Source organism: Sus scrofa, chromosome 1 (genome assembly GCF_000003025.6).
Source record: "Sus scrofa isolate TJ Tabasco breed Duroc chromosome 1, Sscrofa11.1, whole genome shotgun sequence".
In the NCBI taxonomy this organism is placed as follows: domain Eukaryota; kingdom Metazoa; phylum Chordata; class Mammalia; order Artiodactyla; family Suidae; genus Sus; species Sus scrofa.
This window is the reverse complement of record NC_010443.5, coordinates 130,015,619-130,034,565: the sequence shown is the minus strand read 5'-3', so window position 1 is coordinate 130,034,565 and position 18,947 is coordinate 130,015,619. Positions and strand designations below refer to the sequence as shown.

The window sequence follows — 18,947 nt, the reverse complement described above, 5'->3', positions numbered from 1 at the left end:
GGTTAAGAATCTGACTAGGGGGAGTTCCCGTCGTGGCACAGTGGTTAACGAATCCGACTAGGAACCATGAGGTTTCGGGTTCGGTCCCTGCCCTTGCTCAGTGGGTTAACGATCCGGCGTTGCCGTGAGCTGTGGTGTAGGCTGCAGATGTGGCTTTGATCCTGCTTTGCTGTGGCTCTGGTGTAGGCCAGCGGCTACAGCTCTGATTCAACCCCTAGCCTGGGAACCTCCATATGCCGCGGGAGCGGCCCAAGAAATAGCAACAACAACAAAAAGACAAAAGACAAAAAAAAAAAAAGAATCTGACTAGTATCCATGAGGATGCATGTTCAATCTCTGGCCACTCTCAGTGGGTTAAAAATCTTGTGGTGCTGTTGGTGTAGGCTGGCAACTGCAGCTCTGATTCGACCCCTAGCCTAAGGAACATGCATATGCTGCAGGTGTGGCCCTAAAAAGGAAAAAAAAAAAAAGAGTCCTTACTTCTTAGTAATACATGCCACGTATTTACAGATATGTTATGATGCCTGGAATTTGTTACAAAATAATCCAGGAAAACCAAAACGAAACGGGGACTAGACAAGTAAAGGGCAGTTTTGATACTTGTTGAAACTGTGTGATGGATACAGAGGGGTTCATTGCTCTATTCTCTACCTTTGTATGCATTTAAAATCTCCCATTATTAAAATGTTTTAAATTATTTACAGTTTTTACTGCTTAACTTGTTAAATCACTTGCCTTTTAAAAATTACAAATACAGGGAGTTCCCATCGTGGCTCAGCAGAAAAGATTCTGACTGGTATCCATGAAGATGTGGGCCTGATCTCTAGTCTCGCTCAGTGGGTTAAGGATCCAGTGTTGCTGTGTGTAGGTCACAGACAAGGCTTGGATCTGATGTGACTGTGGCATAGGCCAATGGCTACAGCTCTGATTTGACTCCTATCCTGGGAACCTCCATATGCCATGGGGGGGGGCCCTAAAAAAAGAAAAAAAAGAAAAATTCCAAGTATGTAACAAAAAATGAATAAATTTCTCTTAAGAAATTATCAAGATTTGATTATATTTTAAAAACCTAACAAAATAAGATTTAAATAAATTTCACCAATATGATGACATTCAAAATAAAATTAGATGAAAAAATATTAACTCTTTTGTGAGACAGTACTTTTAATGTTAAGACAAAATGAAGGAGTCAGTTACTAAGATTCATCGTATGGCCACTGGTCCTTTTCTCACTCTTGCAAGCTTAGGTTATAAAGATTGGTGCCATTTCCATTTTCTTGCAGCTTCCCTCACCTGGCAAAACTTCACCTGATTAAACCCAGCTCTGTACTTAATCCTTGTTTGTACCTAAACCAGCTGACCTGAAAGTCACCTAACTTGGTTGACTGAGCTTAATTTAAATGTGACCCTAAATTTATTATTTCTTTGATTCTCTTAACATCCTTAGTAGTCTTAATTTTCCCATTATTGAGAGCTACTATTTCATATCCTCTCACCTCAAATTGGCTCCCTTAGCGCACCTGATAACTCTCCCTCACAGGTCTTGGAAAAATAGATGCAGTCAGCTGAGAATGACCTCGTCTTTTCATCACCAAACCCTCCAGCTAGCCTGAACCTGTCCCAGAGCCTCTCTGCCTTCCACCTGTTTTATCTTAGAGTAAAAGGCTGAGCCTAAGACCAGTCTTGCCTTTTGTGCTGCAGTTATTCCTCTGCTGCATCAGTTTCTCTCAACTCGGCTGGCTCCTTTCCATAATGCATGCAATAGAGTCTTAATATCACCCATCTTTTTATTGTATTTTGTGTATTTTTTGGTCATGCCCAGGCATGTGGAAGTTCCTGGGCCAGGGATCGAATTTGTGCCACAGCAGTGACAACTCCAGATCCTTAACCCACTGAGCTACCAGGGAATTCCTCACGCATTTTTTCAGAAAGAAACAAAACCCCTCTCCTGACCCATGTCCTTTATCTACTGCCCAGTTTCTCTGTTCTTTCCTGCTGAAACTGATCTTACTGATGTTACTCTGCCCTGTGCTTTACAAAGCTGTGGGCGTCTCTATCCACACCTGCCCAGCAGCAGCATTTGGCAGAATGGACCACTCCCTTCTTCTGGAACCACTTTCTTTCCTAGACTTCTTTGATATTTTTCTCCTGCATTAGTAGTACTTCTTTTCATTCTCCTTTGCAGATTCTTCCTCTGCCAAATCTCCACATTCGGAATGCCCCAGAGTTCCCTCCTGGGCCTTTTCTCTAACTGTGCTTTCTCCTTTGCTGATCTCATCAATTCTCAGAACTTTAAATTTACCTGAAACTGATGATTCCTGATTTCGTATCTCCAGTGAGACCTCTTACCTGATCTGCTACTCGTGTACTTAAGTGCATATTAACGAGCGAGGTCAGGTCAAAACAAGACCTCTTCCCTGTCTCAGGACTTGGTTGGAGTTCTCACTGTGGCTTAGCGGGTTAAGAACCTGACTAGTATCCATGAGGATGTGGGTTCGATCCCTGGCCTTGCTCAATGGGTTAAGGATCTGGCATTGCCACAAGCTTTGGTGTAGGTTGCAAATGGGGCTTAGGTCTGGTGTTGCTGTGGTGTAGGTCAGCAGCTGCAGCTCTAATTCAGCCCCTAACCTGGGATCTTCCATATGCCATGGATGCAGCCCTAAAAAGAAAAAAAGCGTTTTTTTTCTGTTTTTTTTTTTTTTTAAGATTTGGTTGATTCCTCTCTTCACTGCCCAAACCCATCCATCCTGGCAAGCTCTTGCTCTCAAACCTGAAATCTGGCTTGGATACCATGTCCAGTGCTGTAAACCTGGGCCATGGTGCCTGCATCGCTTGACCATTGCTTGAGACCCTATCTCTACTCTTGCCTCACAATAGTGTTCTCCTGGTAGTTGGGTGATACTTGAAATTTAGGTTGTGTCATTTTCCTGCTCAGTGCCCTTCGGTGACTTTCTTTAAACCTAAAAAAAAAGAATCCAGGAGTTCCCATCGTGGCACAGCAAAAACGAATCCGACTAGGAACTATGAGGTTGCAGGTTCAATCCCTGGCCTTGCTCAGTGGGTTAAGGATCTGGCATTGCCAGGAGCTGTGGTATAGGTCACAGATGCAGCTCAGATTCTGAATTGCTATGACTCTGGCATAGGCTGGCAGCTACAGCTCCGATTAGACCCCTAGCCTGGGAACCTCCATATGCCGTGGGCTCGGACCTAAAAAGACCAAAAAAAAAAAAAAAACCTATTTAAAATTTGCTACCACTCTCCCCCCCAGCAAATATTCAAAGGGGGCAGTAGAAAACATTTATGTGATAAATTTATGGTAGTGATATTGGGTTCACAAATATATATTTATCTCTCAACATAACCAATTTATATACATTAAATATTGGCAGCTATTTGTCAGTCCTACCTCAATAAAGTGATTGAGGGGTTAAAAAAGAGAAGAATCAGGAATGCCTAAATTCTGCCTTGCCCATCACCCACTTCACATAGAAGACCCCAAGAGGGGTTCAAAGAACAATGGCATGTGGAAAATAGGGCAGTGCTTTATTACTCTGAGCAGCTGTAGTGCCTGATCTCTTGATGCAGAGCATTCTGGTTAACTCCACGGCCTCTCCTGAGCTCTGAAGCCCAAACCAAATCAGAATCTCTGCCACTCTCAGCCAGACACATGGCCATTGGTGAATGGTGTGAGCAGAGAAGAGCTGAGCCTGGTGTCTGGGCCCCACTTGAGAAGGGGCTCTGGCTCTCACCTGCATGCCTGATGGAGGAGGAGGGCAAGAGAGCCCAGCCATGCCCTTGCCCTTTTAAAGGGCAGGAAAGTGTAAACTATCAAATTAGTACTTCTCTTCCAGGAAAGAATAGAAAGGGACGGTTTCCTGGGGTGGGAGGAGAAACTAGAAGGTCCTACCTGAAGGGGCCTGTAACCATTCTCCTAAGATGGACATGTTTGGGGTTCTTCCCCTCCCCAAGCCAGAAACCTGGACATAGTAAAATCTCCCTGTTCCTCAACCCGCACATTCACATTGATTTTACTTCCTAGGAAGGTTTTTAGTCCACCCACGTGGCCTCAGGCCTGTACCAGCTCGGGCTGAGGTCGTCTCTGGTTTTCTACAACAGCCTCACAGCTGCTTCCTTATCTTTGATCCTACCTTCATCAAATGCAGCCTGCACACTGTACAGCCAGAGTAAATGTTCTAAAGAATACAAAACTGGTCACCCACTGCCCTGCTGCAAGCTGCAGGCTGCCTTTGCCCCGAGGGTAAAGTTCTTGCAAGTGCTGGCAGGATCAGGCCTACTTTCCCAGTGTTCTCTCATCATCCCCTCTAACAGCTCCCTGCTTCAGCCCACAGTGAACTTGAGTTCACTCTCTACTCCCTTTTGGCGTCCCATGCTATTTCCCTACCCTTTTCCCTTTGCCTCCCTCTCTCTTATTTGTTCTTCAGCCTCAGCAGCTAGAGACCTCACGTTTTATCTTAGAACTGGTATGGGGAGTTCCCTGGTGGTCTAGTACTTAGAACTCAGTGCTTTCACCACTTCGGCCTGTGTTCAATCCCTAGCCAGGAAATTGAGATCTCATATCAAGTTGCTGTACACCACAGCCCCCCCCACCCCCCAAAGAAAAGAGAGAGAAATGGTGTGTGTGTCCAGTTACCTGCTGAAGTCTACCCTAGCAGTCCAGGCTTTGGTGGCCCAGCCCACGTGTGATCTCACAGGACATCTGAGCTTCCTCACATTGGCACTTATTGCATGATCTGGTAATTGGCACTTTCCTCTCTGAATTCCCCACTTTGCTGTGGCATCTGTGTGGACAGCGACTAATTCTATCTTGGTCATCCTACTCCCAAAGCCTGCCAGGAGGACGTTTGATGAAGACAAGAGCAGGAGAAAATGTTCAGTGTGTCTTGCTTATATTTGAGTTTTCACTCTACTGATAAAGGCATTTAACTTTTCTACAGGCAGACAAATTGTTAAGAGCCTTAAAAGCCCACCTTAAAAATGAATTAAAAGAAGAAAAAGAGAATCAGGTAAGTAACATTTTCACCACCTATTAAATAGCAAAACAGTCAGTTAATGAGTGATAAAAACCATTGGTGATGACTTAAGACATGCTATTTATTACCAAAAAGAATGTTATTGCTAATTGTAAATCCTTTCATAATTATTAGAAATGGCAAGACTGCCTGTGTAATCTGTTGAATAAGATGTTCTCATACAGGGAGTTCCCCTTGTGGTTCAGCGGGTTACGAACCTGACTAGTATCCATGAGGATGTGGGTTCCATCCCTGTCCTCGCTTAGTGGGTTCAGGATCCCGTGTTGCTATGGCTGTGGTGTAGGTTGGCAGCTGTAGCTCCCGTTTGACCCCTAGCCTGGGAACTTCCAAATGCCACAGGTGCAGCCCTGAAAAAACAAATATCAAAAATATGTTCTCAGAGTTTCCGTCGTGGCTCAGTGGTTAACAAATCCGACTAGGAACCATGAGGTTGCAGGTTCGATCCCTGGCCTTGCTCAGTGGGTTAAGGATCCAGCATTGCTGTAAGCTGTGGTGTAGGTTGCAGATGCAGCTCGGATCCCGCGTTGCTGTGGCTCTGGTGTAGGCCAGTGGCTATGGCTCTGACTAGACCCCTAGCCTGGGAACCTCCATATGCCGCAAGAGCAACCCAAGAAATGGCAAAAAAAAAAAAAAAAAAGATGTTCTCATACAAATGCAGAGATTAATTACTAATTGCTACACCTATGCCAAATGGTGTTTGTAGGAAAGGAACTAGATTTGAGGTCAGAAAAGCCCAGTTAAGTAGCAGCTCCTATCTTTTTTTCTGTGTGGGCTCTTAGAAAACTTAGACTCCTTGATTCTTAGTTTCCTGTTCTTTAAAATGGAAATAACATCTGTTTGGAATTGAGTGTTGTAAGAATCAAATGAAGTTGAGGACTGTGAAAGTGATGGGCAATAAATATCTAAATCACTGCTGAAGGGAGCAGCTGTCATGGATGCTTCAGGCCCACACCAGAGATTTTTGACAAAGCTCGATATCTAAATGGATCAATGAATGCTATTGTTAGACTGGGATTCTTAACTTGAAATACAGGAAAATGTTGAAACACCTTAAGGAACTGGGCCTTGGAGAGCATCCATTCTGTATCTGAAAATGAAGGTAAATATAAACATGCACTGAAAATTTAAATTCCTTCTGTTTTCATAATCTTCGTAATGCACTATATTCCAGGTTACAAACATTTTGAAACTTTCAATATTCAAAATTTTTTATTTTTTTATTTTTTTTTGCTCACGCCTGTGACATGTCGAAGTTCCCAGACCAGGGATCAAACCCGTACAGCAGCAACCCGTGCCACTGAAGTGAAAACACCAGATCCTTAACCTACTGCCCCACAAGGAAACTCAAAATTCTTTTTTTTTTTTTTTTTTTAAGTCTTTTTAGGGCCACACCCACAGCATATGGAGGTTCCCAGGCTAGGAGTCCAATCAGAGCTACGGCTGCCAGCCACAGCAATGCCAGATCTGCGCCTCGTCTGCAGCCTACACCACAGCCCACGGTAATGCCGGATCCTTAACCCACTAAACAAGGCCAGGGCTCAAACCTGAAACCTCAAGATTCCCAATCGGATTCGTTTCCTCGGCACCACCACAGGAACTCCCAAAATTCTCTTTGATTCCAAGTTTTAATTGCAATGATTTTCTTTTTTGGTAGTATCTTTGTCTGGTGTTCTTATTGGGGTGATGGTGGCTTCATACAATGCCTTAGGGAGTGTTACTTCTTCAGTCATTGGGTAAAGTTTAAGGATGGATATAAGTTCTTTGTATGTTTGGTAGAATTCACCTGTGAAGCCATCTGGTCCTGGACTTTTATTTGTAGGGAGTGTTTTTATTATATATTCAATTTCATTTCTAGTGATCTGTTCAAATGATCTGTTCTTTCAGTTTTGGTGTGCTGTTGTTTGTCTCTAGAAAGTAGTACGTTTCTTCTAGGTTGTCAAATTTGTTGGCATATCATTGTTCATAGTATTCTCTTCTGGTTTTTTGTATTTCTGCAGTACCCACTTTTTGTTTGAGTGCATTTTTTTTAATAATTTTTATTTTTTCCGTTATAGTTGGTTTACAGTGTTCTGTGATTCTACTGTACCACAAAGTGACCCAGTCACATATGTATATATGTACATATATATATATATACACACACACACTTTTTCTCAGATTATTCTCCATCACGTTCCATCACAAGTGACTAGATATAGTTCCCAGCACTATACAGCAGGATCTCATTACTTATCCATTCCAAATGCAACAGTTGGCATCTATTAACCCCAGATGCCCAGTCCATCCCACTCCCACCCCTCCCTCTTGGCAACCACAAGTCTGTTCTCCAAGTCCATGCATTACTTTTCTGTGGAAAGGTTCATTTGTGCCATATATTAGATTTCAGATATAAGTGATACCATATGGTATTTGTCTTTCTCTTTCTGACTGACTTCACTCAGTATAAGAGTCTCTCATTCCATCCATGTTGCTGCACATGGCATTATTTTGTTCTTTTTTATGGCTGAGTAGTATTCCATTGTGTATAGATACCACATCTTCCTAATCTATTCATCTGTCAATGAACATTTAGGTTGTTTCCAAGTCTTGGCTATGTGAATAGTGCTGCCATGATCATGCAGGTGCATGTGTCTTTTGAAAGGAAAGTTTTGTCCAGATATATGCCCAAAAGTGGGATTGCTGGGTCATATGGTAATTCTATGTATAGTTTTCTAAGGTACCTCCATAATGTTTTCCATAGTGGTTGTACCAATTTACATTCCCACCAACAGTGCAGGAGGGTTCCCTTTTCTCCACAACCCCTCCAGCATTTGCTATTTGTGGACTTACTAATGATGGCCATTCTGACTGGTGTGAGGTGGTACCTCATAGTAATTTAATATGAATTTCTCTAATAATCAGTGATGTTGAGCATTGTTTCAAGAGCTTGTTGGCCATCTGTATATCTTCTTTGGAGAAATGTCTCTTCAGTCTTTTGCCCATTTTTCCATTGGGTTATTGGCTGTTTTGCTGTTGAATTGTATAAGTTGTTTGTATATTTTAGAGATTAAGCCCTTGTCATTTGCATCATTTGAAACTACTTTTTCCCATTCTGTAAGTTGTCTTTTTGATCTTTCTTATGGTTTCCTTTGCTGTGCAAAAGGTTGTAAGTTTGATTAGGTCCCATTGGTTTCTTTTTTCTTTTTCTTTTTTTTTTTTTTTTTTTTTTTTTTTTTTGTCTTTTGTTCTTTTAGGGCCATGCCCACAGCATGTGGAGGTTCCCAGGCTAGGGGCCTAATGTGAGCTGTTGCTGCTGGCCTAAGCCAAAGCCACATACTTTTGCTTTTATTTCTGTTGTTTTGGGAGACTGACCTGAGAAAATATTTGTAAGGTTGATGTCAGAGAATGTTTTGCTTATGTTCTCTTCTAGGAGTTTGATGGTATTTTGTCTTATATTTAAGTCTCAGCCATTTTGAGTTTATTTTTGTTCATGGTGTGAGGGTGTGTTCTAGTTTCATTGATTTACATGCAGCTGTCCAGGTTTCGCAGCAATTCTTGGGACTTTCTTTTTCCCATTTTATGTTCTTGCCTCCTTTGTCAAAGATTAATTGACCATAGGTGTCTGGGTTTATTTTTGGGTTCTGTATCTGTTCCGTTGGTCTGTATGTCTGTTTTGGTACCACTACCACACTGTCTTGATGACTATGGCTTTATAATATTGCCTGAAGTCTGGGAGAGTTATGCCTCCTGCTTGATTTTTTTTCCTCAGGATTGCTTTGGGTCTTTTGTGGTTCCATATAAATTTTTGGATTGTTTGTTCTAGTTCTATGAAAAATGTCATGGGTAATTTGATAGGGATTGAATTAAATCTGTAGATTCCTTTGGGTAATATGGCCATTTTTACATTATTAATGTTTCCAACCCAGGAGCATGGAATATCTTTCCATTTCTTGCCATCTTCTTTAATTTTCTTGATGAATGTTTTATAGTTCTCCACATATAAGTCCTTTACCTCCTTAGTCAGGTGTATTCCCAGGTATTTGATTTTTTGGGGTGCAATTTTAAAATGTATTTTGTATTCCCTTACTATTTCATTGTTAGTATACAGAAATGCAACTGACTTCTGAATGTATATCTTATATCCTGCTACTTTGCTGAATTTGTTGATTAGTTCAAGTAGTTTTTGGGTTGAGTCCTTAGAGTTTTTTCTTTTTTCTTTTTTTTTTTTTTTTTTTGGTCTTTTTGTCTTTTCTAGGGCAGCACCCACTGCATATGGAGGTTCTCACCCAGCTAGGGGTTGAATCAGAGCTGCAGCCACCAGCCTACACCACAGCTCATGGCAATGCCAGATCCTTAACCCACTGATAGAGGCCAGGGATCAAACCCGCAACCTCATGTATGCTAGTCAGATTTGCTTCCGCTGCACCATGACGGGAACTCCTGTTTTTTTTATTTATTTATTTTTGGTCTTTTTGCGATTTCTTGGGCCGCTCTCGCGGCATATGGAAGTTCCAAGGCAAGGGGTCTAATCGGAGCTGTAGACGCCGGCCTACACCACAGCCACAGCAACGCAGGATCCAAGCCCCTTCTGTGACCTACACCGCAGCTCATGGCAACGCCAGATCCTTAACCCACTGAGCAAGCCAGGGATCAAACCCGCAACCTCATGGTTCCTAGTCGGATTCATTAACCACTGAGCCATGACGGGAACTCCAACTCCTGTTTTATTTTTATACCTATGTCTTTATATTTTGTGTATGTTAATTTTCTTTTAAAGAAAAAAAATCAGTGATTTTTTATTATAGTAATAGTTGTACAACCATCATCACCTAATTTTACAACATTTCCATCTCAAACCTCAAGCCCATTCCTGCCCCCACAACTTGTCTCCTTTTGTAACCATAGGTTTTTCAAAGTCTGTGAGTCAGTTTCTGTTCTTCAAATACGTTCATTGGATCCTTTTTTAGATTCCACATACAAGTGATAGCATATGACCTTTCTGTCTCACTGGCTGACTGACTTCACTTAGCATGATAATTTCTAGGTCCATTCATGTTGCTAAAAATGCTGTTACTTCATTCCTTTTAGTGGGTGAGTAATATTCCACTGGGTATATGTACCACATCTTCTTTATCCACTCCTTTGTCGATGGACATTTAGGTTGTTTCCCTATCTTGGCTATTGCAAATAGTGCTGCAGTTAACATTGGAGTACATGTGTCTTTTCAAGTCATGATTTTCTCTGGATAGATGCCCAGGAGTGGGATTACTGGATCATAGTTCTATGTTTAGTTTTCTGAGGAATCTCCATCCTGTTTTCCACAGTGGTTGCACCAATTTACAATCCCACCAACAGTGTAAGAGGGTTCCTTTTTCTCTACACCCTCTCCAGCATTTACTGTTTGTAGAGTTTTTGATGATGGCCTTTCTGGCTGGTGTAAGGTGGTACCTCATCGTGGTTTTGATTTGCATTTCTCTAGTGATGAGTGATGTTGAACATCTTTTCATGTGTTTTTTGGCCATCTGTATGTCTTCCTTGGAGAATCCTCTGTTTAGATCTTCTGCGTATTTTTTGATGGGGCTGTTTGTGTTTTTGGTATTGAGAGGTAAGAGGTGTTTATAAATTTTGGAGATAAATCCCTTGTCAGTCAATTCATTTGCAAATATTTTCTCCCATTCTGTGGGTTGTCTTTTCATTTTGTTTAGGGTTTCCTTTGCTGTGCAGAAACTTTTAAGTCCCGTTTGTTTATTTTTGTTTTTACTGTCATTACTCTAAGAGGTGGATCTGAGAAGTTGTTGCTGTCCTTTGTGTCAGAGAGTGTTTGGCCTATGTTTTCATCAAAGAGTTCTATAGTGTCTGGTCTTATATCTAGGTCTTTAATCCATTTGGAGTTTATTTTTGTGTATGGTGTTAGGGAGTGTTCTCATTTCATTCTTTTCCATGTGGCTGTCCAGTTTTCCCAGCACCATTGATTGAACAGGCTGTCTTTTCTCCATTGTATATTCTTACCTCCTTTATCATAGATGAGTTGGCTGTAGGTGTGTGGGTTTCTATCCTGTTCCACTGATCTGTATTTCTGCCTTTGTGCCAGTACCATATGATTTTGATGACTCTTGCTTTATAGTATAGTCTGAAGTCAGGGATCCTGATTCCTCCAGCTCCATTTTTCTTTTTCAGAATGTCTTTGGCTATTCTGGGTCTGTTGTGCTTCCAAACAAACTTTAAAATACTTTGTTCAGGTTCTGTGAAAAATGTCATTGGTAATTAGATAGGGATTGCATTGAATCTGTAGATTGCCTTGAGTAGTATAGTCATTTTGATAATATTGACTCTTCCAATCCAAGAACATGGTATATCTTTCCATCTCTTTGTGTCATCTTTGATTTCCTTTCATTTGGAAATATTTTCTCCCATTCCGGGGCTTGTCTTTTTGTTTTGTTAGGGTTTCTTTTAAGTTTAATTAAGTGCCATTTGTTTATTTTTGTTTTTATTATCATTACTCTAGGAGGTGGATCTGAGAAGATATTGCTGTGGTTTATGTCAAGAGAGTGTTCAGCCTGTGTTTTCCTCTAACGGTTTTAGGGTATCCTGCCTTATATTTAGATCTTTAATCCATTTGTGACTTTATTTTTGCATATGGTGTCAGGAAGTGTTCTAATTTCATTCTTTCCCATGTGCTGTCCAGTTTTCCCAGCACAACTTATTGAAGGAACTGTCTTCTGTCCATTGTATATTCTTGCCTCATTTGTCTGGGTTCTCTAACCTGTTTCACTGATCTATATTTCTGTTTTCGTGACAATACCATATTGTTTTGATGACTATAGTTGTGTAGTATAGTCTGAAGTCAGGGAGCCTGATTCCTCCAGCCCCATTTTTCTTTCTTAGGATGGCTTTGCCTATTTGGGGTCTTCTGTGCCTCCAAACAAACTTTAAAATATTTTGTTCGAGCTCTGTGAAAAATGTCCTTAGTAATTTGATAGGGATTGCATTGAATCTGTAGATTGCCTTGGGTAGTATAGTCATTTTGACAATATTGATTCTTCCAATCCAAGAGCAATGTATATCTTTCCATCTGTTTATGTCATCTTTGATTTCTTTCATCAGCATCTTGATGGTTTTTAGAGTATAGGTCTGCTAATTTTGGGTTTTGTCTGTTCTTCACTCTAGTTGCTTTACTTGTAGTTGTTTACTTGAGCTTTTTCTTGTTTCCTGGGGTAGGCTTGTATTGCTATAAAATCCTCTCCTTAGTACTGCTTTTTGCTTCATCCCGTAGGCTTTGGATTGTTGTATTTGCTTCTAGGTATTTTTTAATTTCCTCTTTCAGTGATCCAGTGGTTGTTTAGTAGCATGTGGCTTAGTCTTCACGAGTTTGTGTTTTTTACATTTTTTATTCTTGTTGATTTCCAATTGTATAGCATTGCGGTCAGAAAAGAGGCTTGATATGATTTCAATTTTCCTAAATTTGTCAAGCCTTGATTTGTGGCCCAGAATGTGATCTATCCTTGAGAATGTTCTGTGTGCACTTGATAAGAATGTGTATTCTGCTTTCTTTATCTTTTTAGGGCCACACCCATGGCATATGGAGGTTCCCAGGCTAGGGGTTGAATTGGAGCTGTAGCTGGTGGCCTACACCACAGCCACAGCAATGCTAGATCTGAGCTGTATCTGTGACTTACACCACAGCTCATGGCAACTCCAATTCCTTAACCCACTGAGAGAGGCCAGGGATCGAACCTGTGTCCTCATGGATGCTAGTCAGATTCCTTTCCACTGAGCTGTAAGGTGAACTCATGTGTATTCTGCTTTTGGATGGAATGTTCTATAAGTATTCCTTAATTCTATCTTGGTCTAATGCATCATTTGAGGCCTGCGTTTCCTTGTTGATTTTCTGTCTGGACCATCTGTCCATTGCTGTTAGTTGGGGTGTTAATGTCCCCTGCTATTATTGTGTTATTGTCTATTTTTCCTTTTAAGGTTGTTAGCAGTTGCCTTATATACTGAGGTGATCCTCTGTTGGGTGCCTGTATGTTTACAATTGTTATCTTCTTCTTGGAATCATCCATTGATCATTATGTAATGTCTTTCTTTGTCTCTTATATTCTTTATTTTAAGGTCTATTTTGTCTGATATGAGTATTGCTACTCCAGCTTTCTTTTGATTTCCATTTGCGTGGAATATTTTCTTTCATCCTTTCACTTTCAATTTGTATGTGTCTCTAGAACTGAAGTGGGTCTCTTGAAGACGGCTTCTACATGGGTCTTGTTTTTGTATCCAGTCTATGTCTTTTGTTTGGGGTATTTAGTCCATTTACATTTAAAGTAATTATTGATATGTATGTTCTTATTGCCATTTTCTTAACTGTTTTGAATTTGTTTTTGTTGGTCTTTTTTCTTCCCTCTGGTTCTCTTGTCTTGTGGTTTGATAACTATCTTTAGAATTGTGTTTGGATTGCCTTTTTTTATTTGTGGGTGTATCAATTGGAGCTTTTTGGTTTGCAGTTATCATGAAGTTTTGATATAGGAGTCTTTATGTACATATACAAGATTGTTTTAAGATGCTGGTCTCTTAATTGCAAGTGTACCTCCAGTATCCTGCTTTTGCTTGTCTATAAAGCTTTTGATATCTCCTTCAAATCTAATCGAGAGTCTTGTTGGCTAGAGTAATCTTGGCTGGAGTTTTTTTCCTTTCATCACTTTAAGTATATGGTGCCACTCCCTTCTGGCCTGCAGAGTTTCTGCTGAAAAATCTGTTAACCTTATTGGAGTTCCCTTGTATGTTACTTGTTTCTTTTTCCCTAGCTGCTTTCAATATTTTCTCCTTGTCTTTAATTTTGGTCAGTTTGATTAATATGTGTCTCAGGGTGTTCCTCTTTTGGTTTATTTCATATGGTACTTATTGTGCTTCCTGGATTTGAGAGAGTGATTCCTTTCCCATGTTAACGACGTTTTCAGCTATTATCTCTTCAAATATTTCCTCTGGCCCTTTCTCTCTCTCTTCTCCTTCTGACATCCCTATAATACGGATGCTGGTGCATTTAATGTTGTCCCAGAGTTCTCTTAGACTGTCTTTATTTCTTTTTGGTCTTTTTTCTCTTTTCTGTTCCATGTCAGTGATTTCCACTAGTCTGTCCCCCACTTCGCTTATTTGTTCTTCTGCCTCTATTCTTCTGTTGGTCGCATCTAGTGAATTTTTTATTTCAGTTATTGTATTTTGCATCTCAGCTTGCTTAATCCTTAAAACTTCTATTTCTTTGCTCAGTGTTGTAATTTATCAGTCTTTGCCTCCAATTTATTTCCAAGATCTTGAATCATCTTTACTGTCATCAGTCTAAAGTCTTTTTCATGGAAGTTGGTAATCTCCAGATCACTTAGTTCTTTTTCTGGGGGTTTTTTCTTGTTCCCTTATCTGAGTCATAATTCTCTGCCTTTTCATTTTATATAGATTTTTGGTTTGGTCTCATTTTTGCAGACAGTAGGGTTGTAGCCTCTCTTGATGCTGATGTCTGCCCTCCCTGTGACTGAAGTTGGTATTGGGGCTTGCTATAGGCTTCCTGATGGGAGAGACTGGTGCCTGCCCACTGGTAGGCGGAGCTTATTTTTAATCCTCTGGTGGGTAGGGCTGTGTCTCTGGGTGTGATTGGAGACAAAGTGCACTGTGTGCCTGGGGTGTCTTTAGGCTTCCTTTTTGCTGATGGGTGGGGCTGTGTTCCCATTCAAATTATTTGGCCTGCAGATTCTGAGCCCTGATGGTTGGGGCTAGATTTTTCCAAAATTGCCACCTATAAAGGAGTTCATGCTGATGACTATTCCCAAGACCTTTGCCTCCAGTGTCCTTCCCCACAATGAGCCACAGTCACCTCATCTTCCAGGAGATCCTCTAAGAACTGTAGTTAGGTCTGACCCAGATTCCTATGGAGTCTCTGCTTTGCCCTGGGACCCAGTGCACATGAAAGCTTGTGTGTGCCTTTCAAGAATGGAGTCTTCATTTCCCCCAGTCCCATGGAGCTCCTGCACACAAGCCATGCTGGCCCTCAATGCCAAATGCTCTGGAGGCTTCTCTTCCCAATGCCAGTTGCCCAGGCATGGGAACCTGACATTGTGGGGCTCAGAACTCTCAATCCTGTGGGTTAGCCTCTGATACAGTTACTTCAACCCTATGAGCTGCCCACGCAGCAGATATTGGGTTGCTTATATCACATAATCGCCCACTGTCTTGATGTGGCCTCCTCTTTGTCTTCTGGAGTAGGATATCTTTTTTGATAGTTTGCAGTCTATTTTGTTGAAGAATGTTCAGCAGTTGGTTGTAATTTTGTTGATTTTGAGAGAAGGTGCTCTCCAGTCCTTCTACTCTGCCATCTTAATCCCGTCACCCAGCACATTTATTTTATGTTGTGGTTTTCAACCCAGGACATGTGGGAGAATCATTTGTGGAGCTTTTTTTTTGGGGGGGGGGAGTGCTAGGGAGTCTAATCGGAGGTTCACAGCCTAGGGGCTGTAACCGGAGCTATAGCTGCCAGTCTACACCACAGACACAGCAATGCCAGATCTGAGCCGTGTCTGCGACCTATACTACAACTCACAGTGATGCCGGATCCTTAACCCACTGAGTGAGGCCAAGGATTGAACCTGCAACTTCATGGTTCCTAGTGGGATTTGTTTCTGCTGTGTCACAGTGTGAACTCCTGGGGAGCTTTTTAAAAACGCTGATATTTAGGCCTCATCAAATCCCAGGCCAACAGAACTCCCAGAGGTTGGGGTCCAGTCACCATAGTGACATGAAATGAAAAGTCAGGATATCAGTATTCTACCCACTGCCGCCATATGCAGATTATCAGTTGTCTACTATGGTCTAAAATAATCACTCTTGGAATCAAGCTGTACAGATGACTCAGTTAAGGTTACATAGCAAGCTGTAAATGTTAAAGAGAATAGATGACAGAAGTAAGTTGATAAAAGGAGAACTAGAGGTAAAAGAAAATACAAGGATGCTAATATATTTGCAGTTTATAGGATCCATGTCTGTAGCTGTGGAACCAGATTTAAAGATTTAAGTATATTCAAAGCTGCAGGAGTTCCTGTTGTGGCTCAGAAAGTTAAGAACCAGACTAATATCCATGAGGATGCAGGTTCAATCGCAGGCCTGACTCAGTGGGTTAAAGGATCCAGCATTGCTGTGACCTGTGGTATAGGCTGCAGGCAGGGCTGATCAGGTGTTGCTGTGGCTGTGGTATAGGCCAGCAGTTGCAGCTCCAGTTCCACCCCTAGGTTAGGAATTCCATATGCCATAGGTACAGCCCTAAAAAGAAGAAAAGAGAAAAAAAGCTATTAAAGGTATACTTCTATTAGGAAGAAGATGGGGAGATGAAAGTGGTACAAATGAACTTAATCTTAGTACATGATAGGCACTAAAAATAGTTACTGAAAATACAAGGAGTCCCGTTGTGGCACAATGGGTTAATGATCTGGCATTGCCACAGCTAGGACATAGGTCACAGCTGCAGCTCAGATTTGGTCCCTGGTCTTAGAACTTCCATATGCCTCAGGTGTGGCCACAAAAGAAAGAAAGAAAATACAAATGAGGAGTTCCCTGGTGGCTCAGTGGGTTATGGATCTGGCATTGTTACTGCAGTGGCTTTGGTCTCTGATATGGCAGAAGTTGGATCCCTGGCCTGGAAACTTGCACAAAAATTTTGACCAAAAAAAAGAATGACTATCCCATCAGCAAATCATTAGTATATATAAATGGCCACTTAAAATTAAACCCTAGAAATGGGACAGGTAGGGCAGAGAATCAATCACTTCATTATAATCGCTTAAGTAATTATATTAACCATAAGTATATATTAGTTTACTTTTAAAAATTAGGATTAACAAGAAAAAAATGGAATTTATGTTTAAAAAGCTGCAAAAACACCAAAAACAAATCAAGCCTCTTTTTTATTGTCTCTAGTGCCTTCCTCACACTCAGTGATATAATTTATGTATTTTTTCCTAGTGCTTTTATAGTTCCCTATTTTACATCTAAACGTTTACTCTATTCAGATTTCATTTTTAGTGTGATAGAATAACCACCCTCTCACCAAAAATATGAAAAATATAGGTTAGTTTTCTTGGCATCATGTGTTGAATAATAAATCCAACCATTCCTACCAATGTGAAGTGCACCCATTGTCATATGATGATGTCTTCTATCAGCAGGTCTGTTTGGCACAGGTACCAGAATGTCCCGCAGCTCTTTGCTTTTCGTTTGTGGTATTGCAGGTGCCCTTCTTACCTTACTCCCTTAGGCTGACCCAAGTTATTTGGGGCTTTCTAAGCCTCTGTTTCCCTATCTGTGAATTGCAGATAATATTAATACCTGTCTCACTGGCTTTGAGGAATAAATGAGGTAATCGATGCGAATACTTAGCTGGGTAAGTTTTGACACTAGCTGTAATTGTTAATAGTTACAGCGTATTGCCTAATACACAGTGTATATTCAATACACTAATGCACTTTCGATAATTTGCTTATTTATTCAAACTAAGATACTTTTGAATGCTTTGCTAACCTTGTTTCTTCGTTGGTTAAGGATCCAGTATTGTCACTACGGTGGCCTGGGTCAGTGCCGTAGTGCAGGTTTAATCTCTGACTGGGGAACTTCCACATGCCACAGGCTCAGCCAATGAAAAGTTACCCCTTGCATATGTAATATATTTTTTATTCAGTTTAATTCTGATTCATCCTGAGCATTATAATTCCATACATACAACATGGCCCATTAATGTCTCTCTTTTTCAGGATGAAGTTCAAACTTCTGCATCCTCTTGTGATGAGACAGAGGTACAAATGAGCAGCCAGGAACAAGCTAAGAGGGAGCCAGTTTGCCATGTGACCAAAATGAGGAGAAGGCACAGGACATTCCACAGGAGCCCTGACCCCCAGGTGGATGGAAGTGTGCAAAATGAAAATGAGCCTCTGCCTGTGCTGGAATACTATTAGGAAGCTTTCTCTTAATCCCTTATGATACCAGGTGGTGCTAAACACTGCTGTGAGCTCCAAAGATCCGTAACTCTCAGAGCCACCAGGGAAATCCTATTAGCAGTTTTTTTAATGAGTTTTTTTTCTTTTCAGGGCCGCACCTGCGGCTTATGGAAGTTCCCAGGATAGGGGTCGAATTGGAGCTGCAGATGGACCCTATGCCACAGCAACAGCAGATCTGAGCTATGTCTGCGACCTATACCACAGCTCACGGCAATGCCAGATCCTTAACCCACTGAGCAAGGCCAGGGATTAAACCCACATCCTCATGGATACTTGTTGGGTTCTTAACCTGCTGAACCACAACAGGAACTCTTAATTTTTTTTTTTTTAATTGAGGTGTAATTGACATGTAGCATCATATCGGTTTCAGGTGTACAATGCAAGGACCCAATTATTTGTGCTGATCATTCACAATATATACAATAAGGCTAGTTAATATTCGTCACTTCACATACTTACAATTTTTTTCTTGTGATCAGAACTTTTAGGATAACCCTCCGAGCAACTTTCAAATGTGATTGCTTTTTTATTTGTCATTTAAATCACTTATTTCCTTTTAAAATTTGTGGCAGAATCATTCAGAGATCAAAATATGTGATCCTCCTGAATTCCAGAGTAAAGAAACATATGAAAGCCAGGCTCTCCGAGCTGCTGTAGGCGTTCCTTCTCTATCGAATGAGAGTCAAGAAGATGAGAATGCAGTGCCCTCAGGAAAAAGTGGAATAAATGGTATGTCAAGTAACTTACAAAAAAAAATCCAAAATTGCTAGGGTAACCATGTGCATTAATTTCCTAGGACTGCCATAAAGCAGTGCCACAAATTGGGTGACTTAAAACAACAGAAATGTTTTCTCTCACAGTTCTGGAGGCTGGAGTCTAAGATCAGGGCATCAGT

At 41.0% G+C, this 18,947-nt stretch overlaps 1 protein-coding gene across 2 annotated transcripts in view; it reads left to right on the top strand.

Moving 5' to 3' along the window:
* NUSAP1 (nucleolar and spindle associated protein 1) overlaps window positions 1–18,947 on the top strand; it is a 72,845-nt gene that overhangs the window by 31,076 nt on the left and 22,822 nt on the right. The window contains exons 3-5 of one of the 2 annotated variants that reach the window (XM_021097458.1): window positions 4,956–5,024; window positions 17,810–17,953; window positions 18,667–18,781. In XM_021097458.1, coding sequence (XP_020953117.1) covers window positions 4,956–5,024; window positions 17,810–17,953; window positions 18,667–18,781 — 328 coding nt within the window. Of the gene's footprint in view, window positions 1–4,955; window positions 5,025–17,809; window positions 17,954–18,624; window positions 18,782–18,947 lie in introns of both variants that reach the window. The other variant, XM_021097455.1, reaches the window with a different exon arrangement.